The sequence below is a fragment of the Rhinopithecus bieti genome, unplaced genomic scaffold, assembly GCF_001698545.2.
Source record: "Rhinopithecus bieti isolate Rb0 unplaced genomic scaffold, ASM169854v2 scaffold_74548, whole genome shotgun sequence".
Classification (NCBI taxonomy): domain Eukaryota; kingdom Metazoa; phylum Chordata; class Mammalia; order Primates; family Cercopithecidae; genus Rhinopithecus; species Rhinopithecus bieti.
The window spans coordinates 220,149-244,124 of record NW_016828873.1 but is presented as its reverse complement, the minus strand read 5'-3'; the positions used below and the strand labels follow the sequence as shown (position 1 = coordinate 244,124).

Genomic DNA, 23,976 nt, shown 5'->3' with positions numbered 1-23,976 from the left:
GGGCCCGTAAACTAGCTGGGGACTGGGTGAATGTCAGAAGTGGATGCCCTTTCGGGGACGCAGGGGAGCTTGAGGGTGAGTCCTGACCTCACCGGGCGAGGACAATAGCTCTGGGGACCTGAGAGAGTGAGGCTGGCAGGGCTGATCCTGGGAGCGAGAAGCCAGCACTCATGGACAGGGCATCTCGGGAGCTCTCCTTCCCTGCAATCCCTTTGCCCTCTCATCCAGTTTGTGTGTGTAGAAAGCCTGGTGACAGCGCTGGTGGACATGTACCCTTGCGTGTTCCGCAAGAAGAACCGGAGGGAAGTCCTCATCCTTGGAGTATCTGTCGTCTCCTTCCTTGTAGGGCTGGTCATGCTCACGGAGGTGAGGGCCTGGGAGGCGGGGGAAGACTGGGGAGGAGGAGCCGAGTGATAACTGCTACCTGTCAGTGAGGCAGATACCCTGGCTTCGGGTCAGGGCAGGTCTTCTGGGCTTCCGGACACTAGGACTCCCTCTTTTCCCCATCCCAGGAATGACAAAGTAGGCAGGTCCCTCCTCTGGCCTTTGGGCATGGACCACCCACCTCCAGGGATGGGTGAGGAGCCATTTGGCTCCCCAGTAAGTGAAGAGGTATGTGGAGCGTTGGATTGGGAGAAGCTGCCTCTCCAGCAAGATCTGGTGATTTCCCAGGCAGCTGAACCAAGTTCTGTGTACAAACTTCAAAGCGAGAAAGGGAGCCCTGGGGCTGGGTAACATTCTGTGTGCCGTCTCAAGGGAGAAGGAGGGAGACGGAGCTTGTCAGCTTGACAATATCAATGACAGCCCTTATCCTGATCCTTTCCCCAGAGAGTATACTCTGTGTCTGGGGCTTTGGGGCCAGTCCCTAAGTGTTCTCAGACATAATCTAGCAATCGTTGTCTTATTTCATCTATCTTCTGTCTCAAAACAGTAATAAAAATAATTAGCGTCTCATATCTGCCTCGTGCTTTACGCCTTACAAATGACTTTTATGATCCGTCTCCTGTGATCCTCACCAGCTCTGCTCTGTGCCTCCACCGTGTGACGCTCAAGGGCGTAGGAGGGAATCTGTTTCCACTGGATGAAGTTCTTTTTACAGCACTCTCCTCCTGTGCAGGGCGGGATGTACGTGTTCCAGCTCTTCGACTACTATGCAGCCAGTGGCATGTGTCTCCTGTTCGTGGCCATCTTTGAGTCCCTCTGTGTGGCTTGGGTTTACGGTGAGTGACTCCTCCCCTAGGTCCCCGCATCCTCCTCTTGTCTAAGGATCTCGGGGCCCTTAGACACGAAACAGACATCCACTGCTCACACTTACCTTTTCCTGGGGACGCCTCCCTACCCAACCTCAAAAATCGGGCAAATCCTAAATTGCTGCCTTTGGAAGGCCCCCCGGAAGCTGCCTTGCCCACAGTCTGGTTATAGCTGTACCTAGACCACCTCAGGTGGGCCCGTATCCCGCCCCGTCCAAATGTTTTCAGCTTTTGACAACCTCGACAATCAGGAAGTGACTGCCCATCCCCAGGCCAAGGCCTGCTTGCTGCTGTTTATGCCTGTGAGAGCCAGGAAAGAGCTTTCTCCCAGCAACGATTTGAACAGACAGCTGTGATGCCGTCTCTTAAGGGGTCCCCGCCCGTTCTGGTCTGTTTGTGGCCCCCCTTCTGATGTTCTGGGTACTGAAGAATGACTCCCTCCCGCTTCTTCTTTTCTCCACGGTAGGAGCCAGGCGTTTCTACGACAACATCGAAGACATGATTGGGTACAGGCCGTGGCCACTTATCAAATATTGTTGGCTGTTCCTCACGCCAGCTGTGTGCACAGTAAGCTCATTTCAGGGATACAGTCAGATGAAGGGAGGGAGAGACGGTGGCTAGCAGGGTAGAGAAGCCGTTAGCCCTGCCATGGACTTCTCCCTAGGAACTGAAAATCATCTCAGGCTTTCACTCATCCTCCTTGTGGATTCTAGAAAACTACAGAAAGATAGATTCTTCCTTTCCATGTCACAGAAGGATAAACTGAGGTCCAGAGCTGTCAGACGGTTTGACCAACACCACAGTGTGAGTCTAACATCACAGGCCAGGACTGAACCCGGGTGCACTGGACGGCTCATAATATTGTAATCACCACAGCAATGGTAAAAGCGGCCGGTACAGAGCACTGACTGGGTGCTGGGCCCAAGGTGCTTTAACACGTATTCACTCATTTCACCTTCACAAGAGCCCCATAAAGGAAGTGCTGCTGTTGCACTGGTGTTACAGATGACACTGAGGTTGGAGAGGTTGTTAAGCCACTGGCCCGAGCTAGAAAGTTGCAGAGAACTGGGATTCAACCCCACGCAACCTGGCTCCAGAGTGTGAGCCTGAGAGCACAACAGGCCACTGCCTTTGGCTGTATCTCTTTGTGTCAGCCGTTCCCAAGGCCCCACTGTGTGCAGGATAAAACTGAGGGACAGAGGGAGAACGAGGCATGGCCTCTACCCTCGAGGTACTCACACCCCAGACTCACGGTGCAGGAGGGGAGGGAGATACCTCACAGCACGCAGTGGGCACACGATCACGTCCTAACTGGGAGTCAGCTGCACGTAGAGGTGCCCAGGGGCACAGGGGCCCTGGCGTGACAGAGTCCACTGCTGGAGGGTGTGGGTTTCGGGCAGAGTGTGGATGGAGAAGATTGGAGGCTGATTGGCCCAGAAGAGCCTAGAGGGAATCCAGGCTTGGAGGGTGATTTCTTCCAGGCTGCTGGGGGTGGGGGAGCTGAGGGCACAGGGCCCCGCCCCTCAACCCCTTTCTCTTCTGTTCCCCCCCAGGCCACCTTCCTCTTCTCCCTGATCAAGTACACTCCGCTGACCTACAACAAGAAATACACGTACCCGTGGTGGGGCGATGCCCTGGGCTGGCTCCTGGCTCTCTCCTCCATGGTCTGCATTCCTGCCTGGAGCCTCTACAGACTTGGCACCCTCAAGGGCCCCTTCCGAGAGGTAGGGCCTTTGTGGGCAAGAAGTAGCCCAAGGGGCTGGGAGGCTTCGCAGGTGCTGACAGGTGGACAGCCAGCCAGGGTGCACACAGTTGTATGGAGGGGCCGTGGGCCTAGCCTGGGTGTCAGGGAGCGATAGAGGGGCTGCTGAGGTCTCAGGAAGAGACAGGGTGACTCTCAGACAGGAGCTGTGATGACAGGAGGGCAGGTTTCTGTGTGGGGAGGCAGGCGGATGTTGGTGATGAGGGAAGCTGGCAGACCTGCCCCCACTCTGCCCCCTGACAGCCACCTCCGCGCTCCCTGCAGAGAATCCGTCAGCTCATGTGCCCAGCCGAGGACCTGCCCCAGCGGAACCCAGCAGGACCCTCGGCTCCCGCCACCCCCAGGACCTCGCTGCTCAGACTCACAGAGCTAGAGTCTCACTGTTAGGCGGCAGGCCCTGGGATGGTGCCTGTGAGCCTGGCCGTGGGGATGGCTGCAGAGGGGACAGGGCAGAAGCAGCCCCATGTGCTTCCCTGCCCCCCACCTGGAGTGGATAAGACAAAACGGGTGTTTTGGAATCCACTGCTGAGCTGGAGGCCTCCCACTCCAGCTTTTCAGCTCGGGAGTTGCTGAACAGATGCGCAAGGCCAGTGCCAAGAGTGCCCCTCTGAGACCCTTGGGAAGCTGGATGGGGGCTGGTGGGTGGGGCGAGACTGTTGCTGACTTCGGGCCCTCTCACCCTTCATTCCATTAAATCCACATTCTTCCCGCTGACTGCTAGTGGTTCTGTCTGATTTCTGCCCCTCTGCCTGGCTGCCTTGCCCCTCCCCATCCTAGCCTCCCCCACTGAGTTCTCCCTGGGGCCCACTCAGCACGGTGATGGGGGGCTGGTGGCGGGGCCAGGCTGAGGGCCTCCATCCTCAGGCATCTGGACCAGAGGAGGCTGCCCCGCCTCTCTCCACGCGCCCTCAGCTTCCTTCCTCCTCCTTTGCACTGTGGAATAAGAAAGGAAACTGAGGGACGCATGAAGGAGACCCGAGTCCTAGCCAAAGGAAAGGCGAAGGCTGGTGGCAGCTTCCTCCTCCCCACTTTCCCTGCTGTGTCCTCGCCTACCCCCAGCAGCCAAAACTGTGCCTGTGTGCCCCCCGAGGCCGGGCGCGGGGGACGTGGGAGAGGGCTGGCTGTGACCACGCCCAATGCAGCAGGTTTGGGAGCCTTGGCAGAGGAGGGCACTGCCTGGCTCATCCAGCAGAGGGATGCCACTTCCTTGGGACCGCCTCGCTCTTCTGAGGATTGGAGACACCGGATGCCGGGTCACCGCCAGATGTGGCCACGAGGGGGTGGTACTGCCGTGGCCACAGCTCTACTGTCAGGGCCTGAGCTGCAGGGAGGAGCTCTTTAGGGTGAGGCTGCAAAGAGGATCCAGGTGGAAGGAAGTCTACCCCGGCTCGGGGACAGTGGGCATGGCGGAGGGGGTGCCCAGAGGGTGCCACAGGTGTGTCTCTGCAGCCTTACCTCTGGATATGGGCATGGAGCCGGGGCCCACATATTTCTGGCTGTTGCTTTTTTTTTTTTTTTTTTTTGAGACAGGAGTCTCGCGTCTGTCGCCGCCAGCTGGAGTGCACGTTGGCCGATCTCAGGCTCACTGCAAGCCTCCGCCCCAGGTTTACGCCATTCTCCTTGCCTCAGCGCCTCACCAGAAAGTAGCTGGACACAGGCGCCCGCCACCTCGCGCCGGCTAGTTTTTGTATTTTTTTAAGTAGGACGATGGGGCCACCAGGCCCTAGGTCCTCCGATCTCCGACCCCGGTGATCCGCGCCCGGTCTCGGCCTCCCCAAAGTTGCTGATTACAGGCTTGAAGCCACCGGTGCAGGCCATGGCTTGTTTTTTTTGCTTTTCTTTTTGAGGAACGGGTAGTCGGGCCTCCTGTGCCTAGCTGGAGTGGCGGGGCCGCGATCTGCCGGCTCACTGCAAGCTCCACCGCCTCCCAGGTTCCACTGCCATTCTCCTTGCCTCAGGCCTCCCTAGAAGCTGGGACTACAGGCCCCTGCCACCACGCCGGGCTAATTTTTTTGTATTTTCAGTAGAGACGGGGTTTCACTGTGTTCGCCAGGATGGTTTTGATCTCCCAACCTCGTGATCCGCCCGCCTCAGCCTCCCAAAGTGCTGGGATTACAGGCATGAGACACCACGTTCGGCCACTGGCTGTTGCTTTGTGTGTGGTTTTGGAAGTGGCTGCACACACGGCTACATCTCTCCCTGCCTATGCGCGGGCTTGGGGGTCTGCCCTCGTGCCCACCTTTGTCCAGATGGGTCTTCTGATGCTGTCCTTGGTGTGTCCCGTGATTCTTAGATCTGCAGTCTGAGGGTGCACAGGCTTCCCCGGGTGATCTCAGTTCTTCACATGTCCATTAGTGGACAAAAATGCACTGAAATATTTGCTAGTCTTCAATTTTTGACTTTTTGTCGTTGGAAGAGTTGGTGAAGATTAATGACAGCTGTCCTACTGTATGTCAGCCTTGGCTGCCCTTTCCTGGAGAATGACTGCTCGGGCATTCCCCAAGGGTGCTGGGCTCAATCTCAGTCTCACTGGGAGAGAAATACATCTGCTGGAGAGGCAGGCCGGAACTCGAGATGCTGCAAGACCCTCAGCTCCATCCATTGGACACTATTGACAGAACACCTCCCGTGTGGTGCGGTGCTGGGCTCAAGGTGCGGTGCTGGGCTTGAGGTGCCGTGCTGGGTTCGTGACACGCCAGGGGCAAAAACAGACACAATTTCTTAAACAATGAGTGACAGATACCGTGACAGAAAAGAGCAAAGAGCTGTGGAAAAGAATAACTGGGGGTAGGGCAGGACCTCATGTGCAGGTTGGGTTCTAAGGGTGTAATATCTGTCTGTATCCATCCATCTGACCAAAGTTGCCAGAACTGCCAACCTCAGTGGGAATGTGGGACTCAGATGGGATCTGAGTCGCATCTAGGAGCGTCCTGATGGTAGAACATGGTGTGAGAGTCACCTATTGGTGTAAGAATCAGGAGGTGTGGTTCCAGAACTTGCTGGGTGTCTTTGTGCAGTCGCTTGGAATTCAGGTTCTTTGCTTTGCAGTTGCAGATAATGCCAGGCGCTCCTTCTCCAAGCAGGCTTGTTTTAGGGCTCAAAGGAGGTAATGGGTGTGAGGGTCCTTTCAGTCACTTGGTGACACACGGTGTGAGGTCATCGAACTCGAGGGAGGTGGCTGAGGAGATGAGGCTCTAACCGCGGCTGGGGCTGGCAGGCAGTGATGTGAGAATGTTGCTGGCTTGGGTCAGGGGTCAGGGTTGAGGGAAGGAAGCAGGAGTATCTTGGCCTTAGCCAGTAGGGCTGAAGAGATGGGGGTACGGGTGGGGTGGGGGGTGTAGGGCAGCCGAGTCAGTGACACCTGCTTCCCCAGCCTGGAAGGGTGGGTCCCATATCTTGGAGTTCCCAGAGAAGAAGACTCAAAAGGAAGGGAGCCCTCTCTTGCCTGGAGGCCACACCTGTTAGAGAAGAAAGGCAAGCAGTGAGAGCCCGGGGCACGCTGAACAGGGAGAGCAGAAGCAGAGGTAGCAGGAGTTACAGACTATGCCCAGGGCTGTGGGGAAGCAGCGTGTTAGACACTGAGCCCACCAGGCTGTGTGGGGCCTCAGACCTTGCCCACATGGACACCCAGGTCTCAGATCCATACACAGCCATGCAGGCACCAGCCCCTCCTCATCCTCAGAGACATGTGCACATGTGCACCAACTCAGAGACGCCACAGCCAGCTGAGCGTACTCCTTTAGAGGGGCTTGCAGGCCTGGCTTGGATCCTGGCCCTTTTACTTACTAACTGTGTGACCTTGGGCAAGTTTAACCTCTCTGATCCTTAGTCTTCTCTTCCATAAAACAGGAATACTACTACTCACATCAGTGTTGTTAGAGTCCAACAGATGCTATAGGGACAGCTGCCCTGGGGAGCATTCAGGCAAACCCATCCTATTTCCCATAGCTCCAGCCCCACCACTTCGGGGTGCCAGCATCACAGAAAAGCTCAGGAAGAGTTTAGAGATATCCTTGCTGTGCCCAGTCTCAGACTAGGTTGCACTGGAGGGAGAGGTAGTCCTAAAATAATTCTGCCTCCTGTGGCCTGAGAGTGCTACTCCGCACAGCTGCATCGTCCAAGATAAGCAGGACCTGAGTCATCTAAGCCCTCTGATTCTGGGGAAACAATGTCCTCCCAGAAAAGGGAAAACTGTAATCATTTTTCCCCCTTCAAGTTCCATCTGTCCATCCGTCCGTCCATCCATCCGTCCATCCGTGCGTCCGTGCGTCCATCCGTCCGTCCGTCCATCCATCCATCCATCCATCCATCCATCCGTGCGTCCATCCATCCATCCATCCGTCCATCCATCCATCCATCCATGCATCCATCCATCCATCCATGCATCCATCCATCCATCCATCCATCTGTCCATCCGTCCATCCATCCATCCGTCCGTCCATCCATCCGTGCGTCCGTCCATCCGTCCATCCATCCATCCATCCATCCATCCATCCATCCATCCATCCATCCATCCGTGCGTCCGTCCGTCCGTCCATCCATCCATCCTCCATCCAGTAAACACTGAGTGCCTATTCTGAGGCAGAATTGTATTACATGCGAGAGGCAGAAATAAAGAATTATGAAATGAGACCCCTGCCCTATCGATATCCATGGTCAGGGGAACAGTATGCTACAGTGGAACAAGCATAGATTTTTGGAGCCAAGAGGCCCAGGTTCAAATCCCAGCACCATCACTCACTTGTGTGTGGCCTTAGGACAAACCACTTAGCTTCTATTTATTCACCCCAGTTTCCTGTCTGTAAAATGGGGCTGATGATTTTTACATTTCAAAGTTCTTAAGGGGATGAAATGAAGTAACATGTAAAACCCCTTGTCTGAGTTAGATGCTCAGGAATAAGTCCTATTCCAGGCCCTCTGAAAGTATGCATGGGGTTAGAAGATGAGGGTGGTGAGAACATTCTGTGGTGGCCAGTGGTTCCTACTGCAGCAAAGGTAATAGATTCATTTAGCTACACGTCATCTTCACTCTGCACACTCCTCAGTGTGGAAACAGCCCAGTCTCAGCTAGGCTTTCCAGGATGCCTATCTTTTGCAAAGATGAGAGTCTCTGGCCTCCAGGAGTTTACTAACTGGTCTGAATACTAAGTGGGTGTTGGAGGCTAGGAGAACTTGAGTAAGGAAGGACTCAACATTAAGATGGTGGGACTAAGGCCAGAGGTAGTCAGATAAAAACAGGGAGGGACTAGGTAGCTCTTTTGGGGGCAAGTCAAACTGCACTCCCTGGGCCAGGTCAACCAGGCAGCTGTTCTCTGACAAGGTGAAGGAGAGGTGACAGGACTGCTGGGCTGTTGCTGTTCATCCTCGCAGAAAGCATGTCACACCATAGGAGCTAAATATAATTTTTGAGGGAACCAACAGGGAAACTCACCCTCATGGCTTGCTGGATCCTCTCCCCTCTTTCTCATTTTTATGGAGAGGCTCGTGTTTTGTTCTGGAGTAGCTACAGCTAGGTGATTGCACGGACTTTGATGTTCCCTCTGCAATAGCTCTATGGTCAATCCATGATAGACCTGACATGCAGGGACAGGCCACACCTGAGCACCAGGGTGGCTCAAGTATGGATTCTTGCTGGGCCACGTCCTACTGTGCCACAGCTGATCCCCAGCCCGGCTTCTGGTTTCGTAGAGACAATGGGTCTGAGAGCTGAGACCTGCTCTGCCTTCCTCATCATGTGAAACCCCACAGGAGATGCTGAGAGGGGACTGAGAGGCACATACTGGGGGTGCTTGATGGAAAACTACAGACTGAGATTCTCACTTCACACCCCACCCCTGCTAGGAAGTTCTAAAGTACAAAGAGGAAGCACATGTAAAAGGAATTTTCCCTTTCTCCCCACAACTTCCTCTCCCTTCATACCACCTAGAGCTGAAGAAGCGTCTCCTTTGCTTGAAGGAGGCACCGGCTATTCTGAATGAAGGGCGGTGGGACGGTGCCGTACCCAGCACCAGGTGGACGTGCTCAGGGACAGTGACGAGGACACTGTTCTGGAGGAACTCACTGGGCGCACGGCATAGGGCACATGTATTCAAAAATACCCTTCCCCACTGATAGCTGCCAGGCCACTCCAGACAACTTCTAGGTAGGTGCCTGGTGCTGTGCAGTGACCAGAGGTGCCTGGGACCAGGCACCCCACTGTCCCAGCCTCTGCTTCCAGAGGACCCACACCTCCCCTGAAGCACCTGTGATATCCCAACACCCTCACAGCAGCCCCACAAAGTAGATATTGTATTGTTACCTACGTTTGACAGACTGGGACACCGAGGCTGACCCCTGTCTAGCTGTTGTGACTGATACATGATAGAGGAGAACTCAGGTCTGTCTGGTCCCAAGCCTGGGTCCTCTCTACACTGCTTTTGAGATAGGCTCTGGGTGCTTTCTCTAGGAAAATCCCAAGGAGAGGGGTAGTGGTTGTGAAGGTCCAGGGCTTTGCCTGGAAGCCACAGAGGGCAGGTACTTGGTGGAAAACTCCAGGGTGTGATTCACCCTCCTCCCCTGCCCTCATCAGTGAGGTCACCTCCCCTCCCAGGTTCTCAGTTTCCAGCCTGGAGTCTCTGGTAAGAGAGGGCTGCCCCTGTGCTGCACATCCCCATCTCCTCGTCCCTGGGAAGGAGATGGTTCTGGAGAGGGATAGAGGAAAAGGGGGAAGGGGGAGGGGAAGGAGCAGGAGNTCCATCCATCCATCCATCCATCCATCCATCCATCCATCCATCCGTGCGTCCGTCCGTCCGTCCATCCATCCATCCTCCATCCAGTAAACACTGAGTGCCTATTCTGAGGCAGAATTGTATTACATGCGAGAGGCAGAAATAAAGAATTATGAAATGAGACCCCTGCCCTATCGATATCCATGGTCAGGGGAACAGTATGCTACAGTGGAACAAGCATAGATTTTGGAGCCAAGAGGCCCAGGTTCAAATCCCAGCACCATCACTCACTTGTGTGTGGCCTTAGGACAAACCACTTAGCTTCTATTTATTCACCCCAGTTTCCTGTCTGTAAAATGGGGCTGATGATTTTACATTTCAAAGTTCTTAAGGGGATGAAATGAAGTAACATGTAAAACCCCTTGTCTGAGTTAGATGCTCAGGAATAAGTCCTATTCCAGGCCCTCTGAAAGTATGCATGGGGTTAGAAGATGAGGGTGGTGAGAACATTCTGTGGTGGCCAGTGGTTCCTACTGCAGCAAAGGTAATAGATTCATTTAGCTACACGTCATCTTCACTCTGCACACTCCTCAGTGTGGAAACAGCCCAGTCTCAGCTAGGCTTTCCAGGATGCCTATCTTTTGCAAAGATGAGAGTCTCTGGCCTCCAGGAGTTTACTAACTGGTCTGAATACTAAGTGGGTGTTGGAGGCTAGGAGAACTTGAGTAAGGAAGGACTCAACATTAAGATGGTGGGACTAAGGCCAGAGGTAGTCAGATAAAACAGGGAGGGACTAGGTAGCTCTTTTGGGGCAAGTCAAACTGCACTCCCTGGGCCAGGTCAACCAGGCAGCTGTTCTCTGACAAGGTGAAGGAGAGGTGACAGGACTGCTGGGCTGTTGCTGTTCATCCTCGCAGAAAGCATGTCACACCATAGGAGCTAAATATAATTTTGAGGGAACCAACAGGGAAACTCACCCTCATGGCTTGCTGGATCCTCTCCCCTCTTTCTCATTTTATGGAGAGGCTCGTGTTTTGTTCTGGAGTAGCTACAGCTAGGTGATTGCACGGACTTTGATGTTCCCTCTGCAATAGCTCTATGGTCAATCCATGATAGACCTGACATGCAGGGACAGGCCACACCTGAGCACCAGGGTGGCTCAAGTATGGATTCTTGCTGGGCCACGTCCTACTGTGCCACAGCTGATCCCCAGCCCGGCTTCTGGTTTCGTAGAGACAATGGGTCTGAGAGCTGAGACCTGCTCTGCCTTCCTCATCATGTGAAACCCCACAGGAGATGCTGAGAGGGGACTGAGAGGCACATACTGGGGTGCTTGATGGAAAACTACAGACTGAGATTCTCACTTCACACCCCACCCCTGCTAGGAAGTTCTAAAGTACAAAGAGGAAGCACATGTAAAAGGAATTTTCCCTTTCTCCCCACAACTTCCTCTCCCTTCATACCACCTAGAGCTGAAGAAGCGTCTCCTTTGCTTGAAGGAGGCACCGGCTATTCTGAATGAAGGGCGGTGGGACGGTGCCGTACCCAGCACCAGGTGGACGTGCTCAGGGACAGTGACGAGGACACTGTTCTGGAGGAACTCACTGGGCGCACGGCATAGGGCACATGTATTCAAAATACCCTTCCCCACTGATAGCTGCCAGGCCACTCCAGACAACTTCTAGGTAGGTGCCTGGTGCTGTGCAGTGACCAGAGGTGCCTGGGACCAGGCACCCCACTGTCCCAGCCTCTGCTTCCAGAGGACCCACACCTCCCCTGAAGCACCTGTGATATCCCAACACCCTCACAGCAGCCCCACAAAGTAGATATTGTATTGTTACCTACGTTTGACAGACTGGGACACCGAGGCTGACCCCTGTCTAGCTGTTGTGACTGATACATGATAGAGGAGAACTCAGGTCTGTCTGGTCCCAAGCCTGGGTCCTCTCTACACTGCTTTTGAGATAGGCTCTGGGTGCTTTCTCTAGGAAAATCCCAAGGAGAGGGGTAGTGGTTGTGAAGGTCCAGGGCTTTGCCTGGAAGCCACAGAGGGCAGGTACTTGGTGGAAAACTCCAGGGTGTGATTCACCCTCCTCCCCTGCCCTCATCAGTGAGGTCACCTCCCCTCCCAGGTTCTCAGTTTCCAGCCTGGAGTCTCTGGTAAGAGAGGGCTGCCCCTGTGCTGCACATCCCCATCTCCTCGTCCCTGGGAAGGAGATGGTTCTGGAGAGGGATAGAGGAAAAGGGGGAAGGGGGAGGGGAAGGAGCAGGAGGAGGGGAGATGAAGTCAGGGTGTGAGCCTCTGGGCCCCTTCCCCTGCCCAAGGGAGCAGCTCAGCCCAGCTCTGGAGGGGTCATCATGGGACCATGGCCACTGGGAGGGCACGGTCTGGAGACAGTGGGTTCATAGTGGGAGTGGGATGGGGGTGGGAACACTGGGGACAGAGGACTTGACTTCCTGAGGTTGGATGTTGTAATCTTGGTTCACAAACTTTTGGCCTCAGTCCCTCCTGTCACTCCTGGTATTTCTCTGTCCCTTCACTTCCCAACACATACACACACACACACACACACACACACACACACACACACACATACAGCTTCTTTCTGTCTGGGAGTCCCTGGACAAGTCACATGGGATTTTGCACTGGGAGGAACAGGGTAAGGCGTGAACGTGGAGGACAGTTTCCCTTTCAGGTCCCGGCTCTCTTGACTTTCCTGTAAGCGGCCACCCTGGAACTCTCCTGGAGACCTGATGCCTGCAGCTGAGCTGACCGCAGGAGCCGGTGCTGGGAACTGAGGTGAGCGGGAAGTGGAAGGGCTGGCTCTGTTTTTGCAGTCTCCACCTGCTCTCCAGAGGGGCTGGAGGGATAGAGCCCTGGGAAGTGAGACTGTGGAACTGTGCGTGTCTGTGGTGGGAGGCAGGACCTGCAGTAACCTCAGGCCAGAGGGCAAGTCTGATGCCCACGACCGACTCTCAGGACAAGGGGTGCCCCCTAGCTCCGCCCCATCCAGCGTGGGAGCGGCTCAGGGATTAGCCTGTGGAACAGGAAAGTCCACCGATGGGGAGCTGGTCACGGCAGTGGGTGAAAGCAGAGGTGGTCATCTGGCGAGGGGAGGGGAAGCAGAGGGTATCCATCGAGGTGGAAGGAACAGTGGAGAGGAGAAACCTCGGGGCATTCCCGAGGGCCCAGGAACTGCAATAAATGATCACAGGTGAGGGGCTCCTGTCCTCTGCCCAGCCGAGCATAACGAGCTGGGTGCCCGGCGTCTCCCAGGAGGAAGCTGTCTTGGCTTTGGGCGGTGGGCGGCTTGGGTGTGCTCGTGCCCGAGGGGGGCACTCAGGGGAGTTGCGGGCAGCCACCAACTGAGACAAGCAGCTCACGGGGTGTGAAGGACTACAGAGGGAGCCAGGTTTTGGTCATGCACACAGGTATGTGTGTGCGAAGGGACGTGACGGGAAATGGCACCAGTGTGGGTACACGAATGGGTGTTGGCATGTGGGTGTGGGCTGAAGCGGGGGCTGGGTCCCATCCCCCCATGTGCAAGGGCTGAGCTGTTCCTATGCTGGACTGGGGAGCAAAGGGGACAGAGCTGGGACCCCAGCGGCACATGGGCAGCAGCATTTCTGGTCTTGTCTGCTCCTCTGCTAGCCCCAGCTGGACCTCTGGCTACATGCCCAGCTCCTGAAAACAGAGTTAACTTCGGACTTTCTAGTCTCTTGAAGATTTCCTCTCTGGGCAGCACCAAGCCCCGGGGTGGAAATTGGTGTGTTTGCTTCTGAAGGGCACTGAAGTATGATGAGGTCCATCCGCCGTCCCTCACCCGCTGCCGCAGCTTAGCAAAGCAGGTGGGCGGCCTTGGGAGGAGACGCGAGGGGCTGGAGAGGCGGCCAGCTGAAGCTGGTGGTGGAAGCGCACAGCGGGGGTGGGGTGCACCTTTGAAAAGTAGCCAGAAAGGAGAACTCAGTACAGCTTGTTTTGGCGTCCAACATCCTCTGGGCCATTTCTTCCCTGAGTCTGACTTAAATCCCTCTTGCTGCAGTTTAAGCCTGTTTCCCCTTGAGTTACCCTGGCCCGGGGCTGTCCTTTTCACTTGCTCTTGCTTTCATCCTGCTATTCTGGATTTTCATTCTTAACCACAAGTTATGCTCCTCCCAATTACCTTTTTATTTTTTAAAAAAACATGTGTCAGTGACGGTTCATCATCTCATGTTCTCTTTTCTCTCTTCCCCTATTTCTGATAAAACTCAAATCCTGGGCCCACACGGGATTCTGTGATTTGCTTCCCTGCCCCTGCTCCCCTCCGGCTTTCTCTTCATTTACTCCTTTTCCCCAACAAGACTCCACTCCCCCAACTCTGGAGACCACCTTGGTCCTGCGATCGCTACCTCTGGTCTGGGAACAGTCAGGCTCATTTCTGACCACTGCCCTGGGGTCCTTGTGTTTGGAGCTCACCCTATGGCCGGCGAGCAGAGACCCTCGGTTCTCCTTCTCTTTATTGAGTCTTGTTTTTATCCCTTCAGCCTCCGAAAACCCCTGCTGAGCAGCGTTCTCTCTTCCAGGGAGACTTAGGGTTCAGAGAGGAGGTGTGATTGGCCTGAGGTCACACAGCAAGTTAGAGACCCAGCTCCACCACTCACTGTCTTGGTAAGTTTATTCTAGCATTGGAGAATGGTGTCCCCGAGGCCCTGCGGGCGCCAGGCACTGTTCGTTCATCTCTCGGAGCTTCACTTCCTCACACATGAAGTGGAGCTAATAGTAACGCCTAACTTCAAAGATTCTTACGAAGACGCACGTCAGTCACACAGAGAAAAAGTGCCTGTTGTGGCCACGGGGCTCACTCAGGTGTCAGCTGCTGCTGCTGTTAACAGCTAGATCTGGATTAGAACTTTGGGTTTCCCATCTGGTGCTTCTTCATGAATGTTTTCAAGCTCGTTGACTAGTTTGTTCATTTGTTTGGGGATGAGTCCAGGGTCATTTCTCAGGGTGCCTCGGTCCTAATTCTGTAGCAGCATCGACATTTGGGTTCAGATGGTACCAACTTCTCCCCTGGGCCTAACTCCCCGTTTGTTCTCCCAAGGCTCCAGTGCTCAAAGCCCCCATGGGTCTCATCACATACTCCGGACGGACTGAGAAGCGCTCTTTCCCCCGCTGCCCCGCCTTCTCCCTTATATCAGAGACTCAGTGCCTTTGCTTTCCACTGGGTGTCTCTCCTCATCCTCCCTCCTGGGCTGCAGGGGAAGCCTCCAAGTAGGTCCCAAACCAGAATTTCACTCTGACACGCTTTCCCGTTCCTGGCACCCTCCAAGTCACCTTCAAAAATTTCCATAGCCTCAAATGGCTCCTGCCCACGCCTTTCTAACTGACTTGGGCTTGGGCTGTTGCCTGGGTTAAAAGGACCAACAAATACACACAGACTTTTCCTTAATAAAAAGAATCCCTGTGTTTCTCTAGAGCCTTGGAGGAGCACGGAGCACCGGTAGACCTGATTCCCTCAATACCCCTCAGAGGTGAGGGGCTGTGGGATGGGTGCTCCCCTCTACAGTCTGGGGCACCTCCTCTTGGCAATTCCCTGGGAATAAAGGCAGAGGTGGCCTCAGGGTAATTGTTTGTGTGTATGAGAGGGAGGAGAAGGTAAACACAGACTGGAGATACACCCTGACAGAACCGGATTTATCTCCTGGCAGTTGACAAGCAGGCCAAGGGCCAGAGAGTAGAACTGAGAATGGCCCACGTCATTTTTTCTGGAGGTCTAGGGCGCTTTGGGCTCTCTAGGAGGGCAGGGAGAAGGAAGGGCAGTGACCCGCCGAGATGGGCAGCCACTGCTGGGCCTCCCTCTTGAAGAGCCAGTCATTTGGTCACCTTGGGGGTCATCTGGAGATGATTTCCAGCCAGGCGAGAACTGGTCTGCTGATCCCTTCTGGCACCAGGGCCCCCCAGTTTTTCTCAGGACAGAGATGCAACAGAGAGAAGAGGAGCTGGGGCTCCCTCGAAGGCTTACACTTGCCCCTGGTGCCGATCCTTGTTGTCATCTGGCCTTGTTCAGAGGCCCCACCTTCTCTTTTCCTCCCAATCAGCTGCCCAGAGCTGCTGGCTCCCCTGTTTACTCCGTGTTGATCGATCACCTTAGCACACAGCTGGCTAGGAGAGAACCATGCAGTCACTTTGGCCACACCTGCCCTTTGACCCTTGCTACCTCGGCAGCCTTGATCCCTTCTGGCCTGGAGGCCAGAGGCTAAGCTGAGGTTACTCAGCAGACATCAAGGACCTGGGCAGATGGGCCGGCGGGGATGGTGGCGAGCTGTGCCGATAAAAAGGGACAGGAAAAGAAAAAGCTTGAGCCTGGGTTTTCGTCACAGTTCTACTCCTGAGTGGTGTTGGGCAAATCACTTCATCTGTCAAGGCCTGGATTTCCTCATCTGCAAACTCAGAAACTAAGATTTGCTCTTTATTTGCTCTGAGAGTGATGAGAATGAAGCGTAACCTTAGGTGAGAATGCCATGAACACTTGGGAAGAACAGCGATACATTGACAGCAGAGATCAGGACGGGAAAGCAGGGCTGGCGGGAGCACGTCGGGTTTTACAGCTGATTTCTTCTCTTCCCACCAGGCTTTGGCCCTCGTCATCCCGCCCACCCAGCGGGGCCTCCCAATCCGCCACACGGCCATGGACGGGAAAGTGGCAGTGCACGAGCATGGGCCTCCTGCAGTCTCCTGGGTCCCCGAGGAGGGAGAGAAGTTGGACCAGGAAGACGAGGACCAGGTGAAGGATCGGGGCCAATGGAACAACAAGATGGAGTTTGTGCTGTCAGTGGCCGGGGAGATCATTGGGCTGGGCAATGTCTGGAGGTTTCCCTATCTCTGCTACAAAAATGGAGGTGGTGAGTTCACTTTGAGGTAGGCATGGTGGGGAGAGCTGTGCCCTGGCAGCTGGGCAGTGCCTACCTGGGCCCTCCTTCCTGGGCAGTGTGGTTTATAAAAGGAGGGGTATTTTGGAATCGGAGGACTTGAGTTTGAGTTCCAGCTCCACCATTAGCCTCAGCGTCCCCTCTGTGAAATGGGGACAATACCTCCCAGGGCGACGGTGAAGATGAAATTAGGCCATGGGCGGGACCAAGAAATTCTAGTTTTTTGCAAAAGCTCCTTCATGACTATGTAAAGGTCAATCGTTGATAGAATTCCGCCATTCATTCAGCGAACATGACTGCAGGCCTGTCACGTGCCAGACCCGGCACTAGGTGCGGAACAGAACACATTGCACGTGCTACACTCTGTGGAAGGGTTCTGGGAAGCGGTGCTGTGTCTGCGGCAGGCTGTGGACAAACAGAGCAGCATGGTCCGTGTCAAATGGTGATGCGTGGAGGGGTGAGGCGTGGCGCAGGGAAGAGGGATAGGGAGTGCTAGGCGTGCGGAGGGGAAGGGGACAGTTCAGCAGACTTGAAGGAAGTGAAGGTGTGAGTGTCGTGGGTGTATCCTGGATGGAGAACACGCCCGACACAGGTCCTGGGACTGGAAGCAGCAGGCCTGTCTGAGGAGCAGTGAGGAGCCAGGTGTGGCTGGGGCGGAATGAGAGAGCAAGAGAAGAATGGGGTGAGGTCAGAGAGGTAACAGGGTCACTCAGGCTCTGTTCCGAGTGAGATAGGAGCCACGGAAGCAATTTTGGTTGGAGAAATACCTTGCCTTTGAGTTTTTTTTTCCAAATTAGAGAAACAGGATTTTATTGTTTTTCAGCACTGGATGTAAAAATTAGCAGTGGTGGGGAGGGGCCGGATTCCTTTTCTAAGTGTACAGCTCAGTGGTTTTTAGTCACAGGATTGTGCAACCATCACCACAACCACTTTTAGAACATTTTCATCATCCCCAAAAGAAATCCTATATTCATCAGCAGTCGCTCCTCATTCCCTCTCCCGGCCAGCCCTTGGCAACTGCTCACGTGCTGCCGGTCTCTGCGGATCCCTGTTAGGGCTATTTCATAGGAATAGAGTCGTTTAATGGGCAGTCCTTTGTGAGTGGTCAGATTCATTTTTTTTTTTTTTTTTTTGCCTTTTGAAATCACTTTTATTCTTCCTGTGGAAAAGGTATATGTTTATTGCAAACATTAGAACCTTTCAGGAAGGTAGAAAGAATATTCACATTTAGAGATAACCGTTGTTGAGAAAATCCTCCTAACCACTGTTTATATTAAATCTGACCAATATTTACGGAGTGTCTACTACGTATCTTGCTATGTGTTTTAAAGCTTACAGTTATGATCACAAGCTGCTGGAATTGACAACTCCTAAGAAAAAGCAGTAGGCTTTCTTGGACTGGCTCGGTCTCTAGTGCTGAGGCTGAGAGGGTAGGCTGACCCTGGGCCAGAAAGTCAGGGGAAGGAGGATGAAGGGTCAGGGTGTTGGTTTCCTTCTTCATCCAGGGCCACCATCTCGTGGCATATAGGATGTCAGGGTTGGAGATGGAGGTGGCCCAGGCTAAGCCCTCCTTTGGTGGAGGAGGATTTGCCCAGGACCTCAGAGGGCCCTGGAACCAGGCTGGCTGGTTCCTGCGTCACGGCACACTCCTCACCCAGCTATCCGGGAGGGAGAGAGCACTAGGGCCTGGGAGGCAGGGCTGTGGCGTCGGGCGCTCACCCTGCCTCTGTCCTGCCACTGGCTTCTGCTGTGGCTGTGGCCTCTGTCCTGGCCATGGGGCGGGGTGCACAGAGAGAGATAAGTACCCCCAGTAACATCATGGGATGTCGGATCCGGGTGACCCTTGTCCCAGCCTAACCCTTGGGAAAGACACCCTTTCTTTCATCTTTAAGACGAGGGGGCCAAATGAAGTTGGGGTCCCAATCTGGAGTCCCTGGTCCTTGGGGGTCTAGGAATGTAGTAAAGAAGGACCAGGAATTCATCTTCTCGTTTCCAACAACTAATGATGGATGGATGTGGAAACAGGACGTCTCAGACTAGTCCAAATGTCTTTTAGTTTTTGCTGTAGACTGAACTGTACTAACTCATAGTGATAATAAAGTTTATCTCAGGCTGACCATAAGGCCTGATTGGCAGTTAAATATGATTTTTATTAACATACACAGGGAAATTTATTGATTATTAATTAGTAAACATAGTTCTGCAGAGAAAAATCTTTCAAAAGAAACAAAAGAGTAATAAAACTATTGGTCTAATGAGGTCTTTGCTTATGAAAAAGAGGGAGCCCCTGAATTAGATCATCCTTAAGAAATCATTCACCTCAGAAGAGAACTTTAGGAAACTCCCGCTATCTGGGTTGTGAGTGGTTCAGGAACGAGCACGTAGAGGAGGTAAGGCGCACCGCAGAGGTGTTTAAACCAACCACAGGCTTCCGGACACCCTGTCTGTAAAGGTTCCCATGGGACATCATTGGCCTGCTTGTGCCCACAGCCTGGGCTGACACCAAGGAGACATGAACCAGGGTAACCTTCCAAAGCAAGGCACTGATCGGATAATTTGAGGGGAGGGTGTTGGCAGCGTTAGCGTTCTAGAAACCCGAGGGTAGAGGACGCCCTATACGCGATCCAGAACCAACCTTTTCATCTGCCCCCGAAGGTCCAGAGTTGGTGCCGCCCTTTCAGGGAGGACCTGACAGACATCCTGTAAAGCGCCTTCTGGGGAGACCTCAGGCCATGTCCCTCTACTGCACGCTACCCCTCAGCCTAAGTCCTGGGACTTCCCAAGCCACTGAAACCTGGGTCAGTGGTGTTACTGGCACTGTGTTGACCAACACTCTAGTATTCCCAGGGTTGGAAAGGCAAACATGGGGTTCAAAGGGACTTTGGAACTCAGTGGAGAGTTACTGGCTTGTGGCTCTCCAGGATCCAGAAGACACAACCTTTTCCTTCTCTCACATATTGCTATCAGGAATCTGACAGATGGGTGCAAGAGTTTTGGAGAACAATTTGGAAATGCATGTTTTAAAAAATGTGCATCTCCCAAAGGTGGAAACAAGCCAAATATCCACGAACAGATGAATGGATAAACAGAACGTGGTAGGTTCCCACAAGTGAATATTACGTAGCCTTCAAAAAGAAGGGAATTCATGCTATGACCTGGATGAATCTGGGAGGCATGCATGCTGAATGAAATAAGCCAGGCACAAAGAGATAAGCACTGTATGATTACACGTTCATGAGGTACCTAGAAGAGGCAAATGCATAGAAACAGAAAGTAGAATCACGGTGGCCAGGGGCTGGGGAGAGAGGGGCATGGGGAGTTCAGGTTTAATGTGTACAGAGTCTCAGTCCGGGATGATGAAAAAGCTCTGGATATGGATGGTGGTGATGGTTGCACAACATTGCGAATATACTTAATGCCACTGAACTGTACACTTAAGAACAGTTAAAGTGACTTATATTATGTATATTTTATCATTCACACACACAAAGCAAAAAAAAAAGTGCATACCTTTTGACTCAGGAGTTCCTCTACTGGTAATTTGTACTAAGGAGTGAATTAGACAAGTGCACGAGGATGTGGACAGCGGTCTTCATTATGACAACGTTTCGGATGAAATGACCAAAAGTCCAATGACAACATACTGGCTAAGTGCACTAGGATAGATACATAGGGTGGAACACTATGCAGCAATCAAAATGATGAGGTAGATATGTATTTATTGACATGAAGAGGTTTATGGTAAAAATTTAAAAGCGGTTATCAAATAATGTATTTGATACACGATTACTTCTCATTTTGCAGAAAATACATGTGTGTGCTTTTAAGAAATCTGGAAGGATAATCAATGCTTTTTCCTTTCTTTCCCTCTGTACTTTCTGTGTTTTCTACATAATAATATGGATATGAAGTATCAGAGGTATATAGTGTAGTGATTAAGAGCTCAGCCTCAGGACTAGACCGCCTGGGTTTGTGCCTCAGTTTCCTCATTCATGCTTCGGTTTTTCCATCTTTAAAGTGACCTCAGTTTTATTATCTGCAAAATGGGGATAACAGTAGGGCCTGCCCCATGGGAGGTTGTTTTGCAAGGACTGTGATGTTGATGGAGCATGTACAAGAGTGCCTAACATGAAGTCAGCACCAAGTAAGCACTCAGTGTTCTCATGGTGTAACAAACAATAATCCATTCATCCTGAGATGAACTTCTGACGCGAGGTTTATGCCTTAGTGACTCCTACTGAGGTGGGTCTCCTGGGCTTGGTGTTGTCTTCAGATTCCATTCCTGTGTAACCTGCTGGAAGTCTGTTAGGCCTGGCCTCCCTCTGGCACCTGCAGGTTGGCACCTAATCACATCATGGCCTTCTCTGCTGGGAGCCCTGTTCAGATCAGAACTGGGTGGAGGCAACAAACACCCTGAAAATTATTAATGGGAAAACAATGCTTCCCACGTGTTTGTGTTTGTTTTTCTCTAAAATGTACCAAAAGTTTAATAAGCATAACAAGTTATATAGAAGCCATGTGTTTATTCCAAAAATAATCTATTGACTAGATTTGTAAAGTACACTAAGAAAATAAATAGTATATATATTAGAATTTCCACCTAAGTTTTCATTAATTTCCCTTCCAAGGTCTTTCTCATTCTGTGTAGGGTTCAGATCAGAACATTCCCACATGTACCTGCCTAACACTCAGGACGGTAGGCAGACAGGAGGAAGCCGACTTGGGTCCTCGGGAGGGGTCAGGAGGGAGATTAAGAACAGGATGATGGAGGGTGGGTTTGTTGGGGGAGGGGGGTCTGAAAGGATCCAGGCTGAGGAAGAGCCCCGGTGTGGCTCAGCCCTGCCTCTCTCTTTTCTACAGGAGCCTTCTTCATCCCCTACTTCATCTTCTTCTTTGTCTGCGGCATCCCGGTGTTCTTTCTGGAGGTGGCGCTGGGCCAGTACACCAGCCAAGGGAGTGTCACAGCCTGGAGGAAGATCTGCCCCCTCTTCCAGGGTATGTATCCTCCCCCATCTTCCTATTCATGGGCCCTCCATCTTGCCTGCATCCCCCCATTGTCTCTCCCTTCCTACCCACCCACTGCCTCACTCATCCGCTCACTCCCATCCTGCGCCAAGTGCAGAAGCAGGCTTCGTGGGCGGGTTGGAGAGAGGTGAGCCTGGTGGGGAAACACCAGCAAGCTGGGACTCTTACCACTGATTAGGGGGAGGTGGGGGAGGCCAGTTTGGTGCTGATGCCTCTTGGGGCAACCATGGGACCCCTGCAGGGGCAGAAGTGAGGGGCTGGAACCGAGTGAAGCTTGGCTTACTGTGGTTCTACTCACAGGTGCTGGGTGCTCCAGGGGTGCTGTGCCTCAGCCAGAACAGTTTCCCCCTGTTCTGCCCTCCATCCCAGCAGCTGTAAATGTCCCACTCAGCTGGGTCCTATGCCTAGGTCCAAGCACGCTCATGGACAGCACATGCAGGGCTGGCCTCTCTGGAACAAACAGAGCTTATGGGGGTGCCATAGTCAGGGTGAGCAAACGGAGCACTGGAATGCGAGAGAAGGAGATACCGTGGCTCTTTCCTTCTTTTCCAAGTCAGAGAGGCGCCAAGGCCTGGGATCTCAGCGGGAGGTGTGTGCGCCCATGCGATGCGGGTGGGAGGCCCGGGCTGCGCCACCCGCCCTCTGCCGGCCGCAGCGCCCACCGCACTCCCCTCTCCCGGGAGACAGGAGACGGTGCGTTCAGGCTCGGGGCTCGCCCTGCGCTCACACATTCCCGCCACAGGCCGCTCGGTGGCCGGCTTCTCCACCCAGCGCCACTCCTGCTCTCTCGGAGATGGGGCCGCCCTGCCCCCTCTCCAGCAGAATCGCCGGCCCCCGCTCAGCACTCCCGGGTCCGCTGAGTTCACGGGGCTGACCCAGGGCTGCGGGATGGGCCGGATGGCCGCGAGCACAGCGCGTTCCGCCTCGGCACAGTGGCCGCTTGTTTGTGTGTTTGTGTGTTTGTGTGGGTGTCTGTGTGTGCGCGCTCAACGCCCCGCCCGCTCCCCGGGGACCCTCTGCCATCGGCGGGTTCCCTCCTGCGCAGCGCCACGCCCACCTCCGCGGGGCCGCCCGGCCCCCCGCAGAACCCGTCCTTGCCACAGTGGGCTCGTCTGGCCCCAGTGGTTTTGTTCATAGCGTTGATTTTTCAGCCAGGCTGTTCTGAAAGGTCCACAGTCCTTCCTTAAGTAGGGAGCACTTCGGAAGGCTGAGGGAGGAGGACCGCCTGAGCCCAGGAGTTCGAGACCAGCCTGGGCAGCATAGTGAGACCCACCCCTTCTCCCGTCTCTACATAAAAATTTAAAAATTAGCCGGGTCTGTCTGTGGTCTCAGCTACACCGGAGGCTCAGATGGGAGGATCGCTTGAACCCAGGAGTTGGAGGCTGCAGCGAGCCGAGATCACACCACTGAGCTCTAGCCTGGACTCACTCTCTCTCTCTCTCTCTCTCTCTCTCTCTCTCTCTCTCTCTCTCTCACACACACACACACACACACACACACACACACACACAGTTACTGAGCATTGACTAAAGACAAAGAGAGGGCTAACCCAGCAGGAAAGGGGCGGGGGTTCTCTCACAGGGGAAACTGGGCTCCAGCCCTTCTCCGCAGGACTCCCGAGCCACCTGGCAACACGTTGCTTTTAAAATGACTGTGGAAAAGATTCCACTTTGTAGACGGGGGTGCTGGGGAGGTATGTGTAAGCCCTCCCTTTCCGCCACCCTCCCTCCCCAAATACGCTGCCAGGAGACCAAGTGCATCCAGCTAACCACGAGGCTTCACGACAAGTGTTAAAATAGCGTGAGGTCTCCACCTTTGCTGGCGGTCTTGCTGCTGGCTGAGATGGCGCTAGGTGCTGACTCAGGCTCCTAAGGTCCTGACACAGGGACCATTTCTCCCTTCTTCTCTGGTTTCTTTCTTTTGCTGTTATCCTGAGACCCCTTTGTCACCCAGGCTGGAGTGCAGTGGCATGATCTCGGCTCACTGCAACCTCTGCCTCCCGGGGTCAAGGGATTCTTGTGGCTCAGCCACCCAAGTAGCTGGGATTACAGACGTGTGCCACCACACCTGGCTAATTTTTGTATTTTTAGTAGAGGTTGGGTTTCACCATATTGGCCAGGCTGGTCTCAAACTCCTGACCTCAAGTGACTCACCCGCCTTGGCCTCCCAAAGTGCTAGGATTATTGGTGCAAGACACATTCTTACCAAATTTTCCTACTTACTCCTTCCTTCTTCTGGCCCCTTTTCGTTTTCCAACCAATACATGGTTGTTGTAGGAAAACTAGAAAATGCAGATAGCCAAAAAAAAAAAAAAAAAAAAAAA

At 53.6% G+C, this 23,976-nt stretch overlaps 2 protein-coding genes across 8 annotated transcripts in view; both read left to right on the top strand.

Annotated features, from left to right (window-relative positions):
- SLC6A13 (solute carrier family 6 member 13) overlaps nt 1–3,726 on the top strand; it is a 63,155-nt gene extending 59,429 nt beyond the window's left edge. For 5 of the 7 annotated variants that reach the window (XM_017864629.1, XM_017864622.1, XM_017864623.1 and 2 more), the window contains 5 exons: nt 229–366; nt 1,118–1,220; nt 1,717–1,817; nt 2,804–2,974; nt 3,256–3,726. In XM_017864629.1, coding sequence (XP_017720118.1) covers nt 229–366; nt 1,118–1,220; nt 1,717–1,817; nt 2,804–2,974; nt 3,256–3,399 — 657 coding nt within the window. In that variant the 3' untranslated portion in view covers nt 3,400–3,726. The remainder of the gene's footprint in view (nt 1–228; nt 367–1,117; nt 1,221–1,716; nt 1,818–2,803; nt 2,975–3,255) is intronic. The other 2 variants (XM_017864625.1, XM_017864626.1) reach the window with 1 other exon arrangement.
- An 8,494-nt stretch (nt 3,727–12,220) lies between these two features.
- Nucleotides 12,221–23,976, top strand: part of SLC6A12 (solute carrier family 6 member 12) — a 26,049-nt gene continuing 14,293 nt past the window's right edge. Inside the window, 4 exon segments of the mRNA XM_017864632.1 lie at nt 12,221–12,519; nt 14,283–14,367; nt 16,331–16,601; nt 21,489–21,623. Of these exon segments, the coding sequence (XP_017720121.1) occupies nt 16,388–16,601; nt 21,489–21,623 (349 nt within the window). The 5' untranslated portion in view covers nt 12,221–12,519; nt 14,283–14,367; nt 16,331–16,387.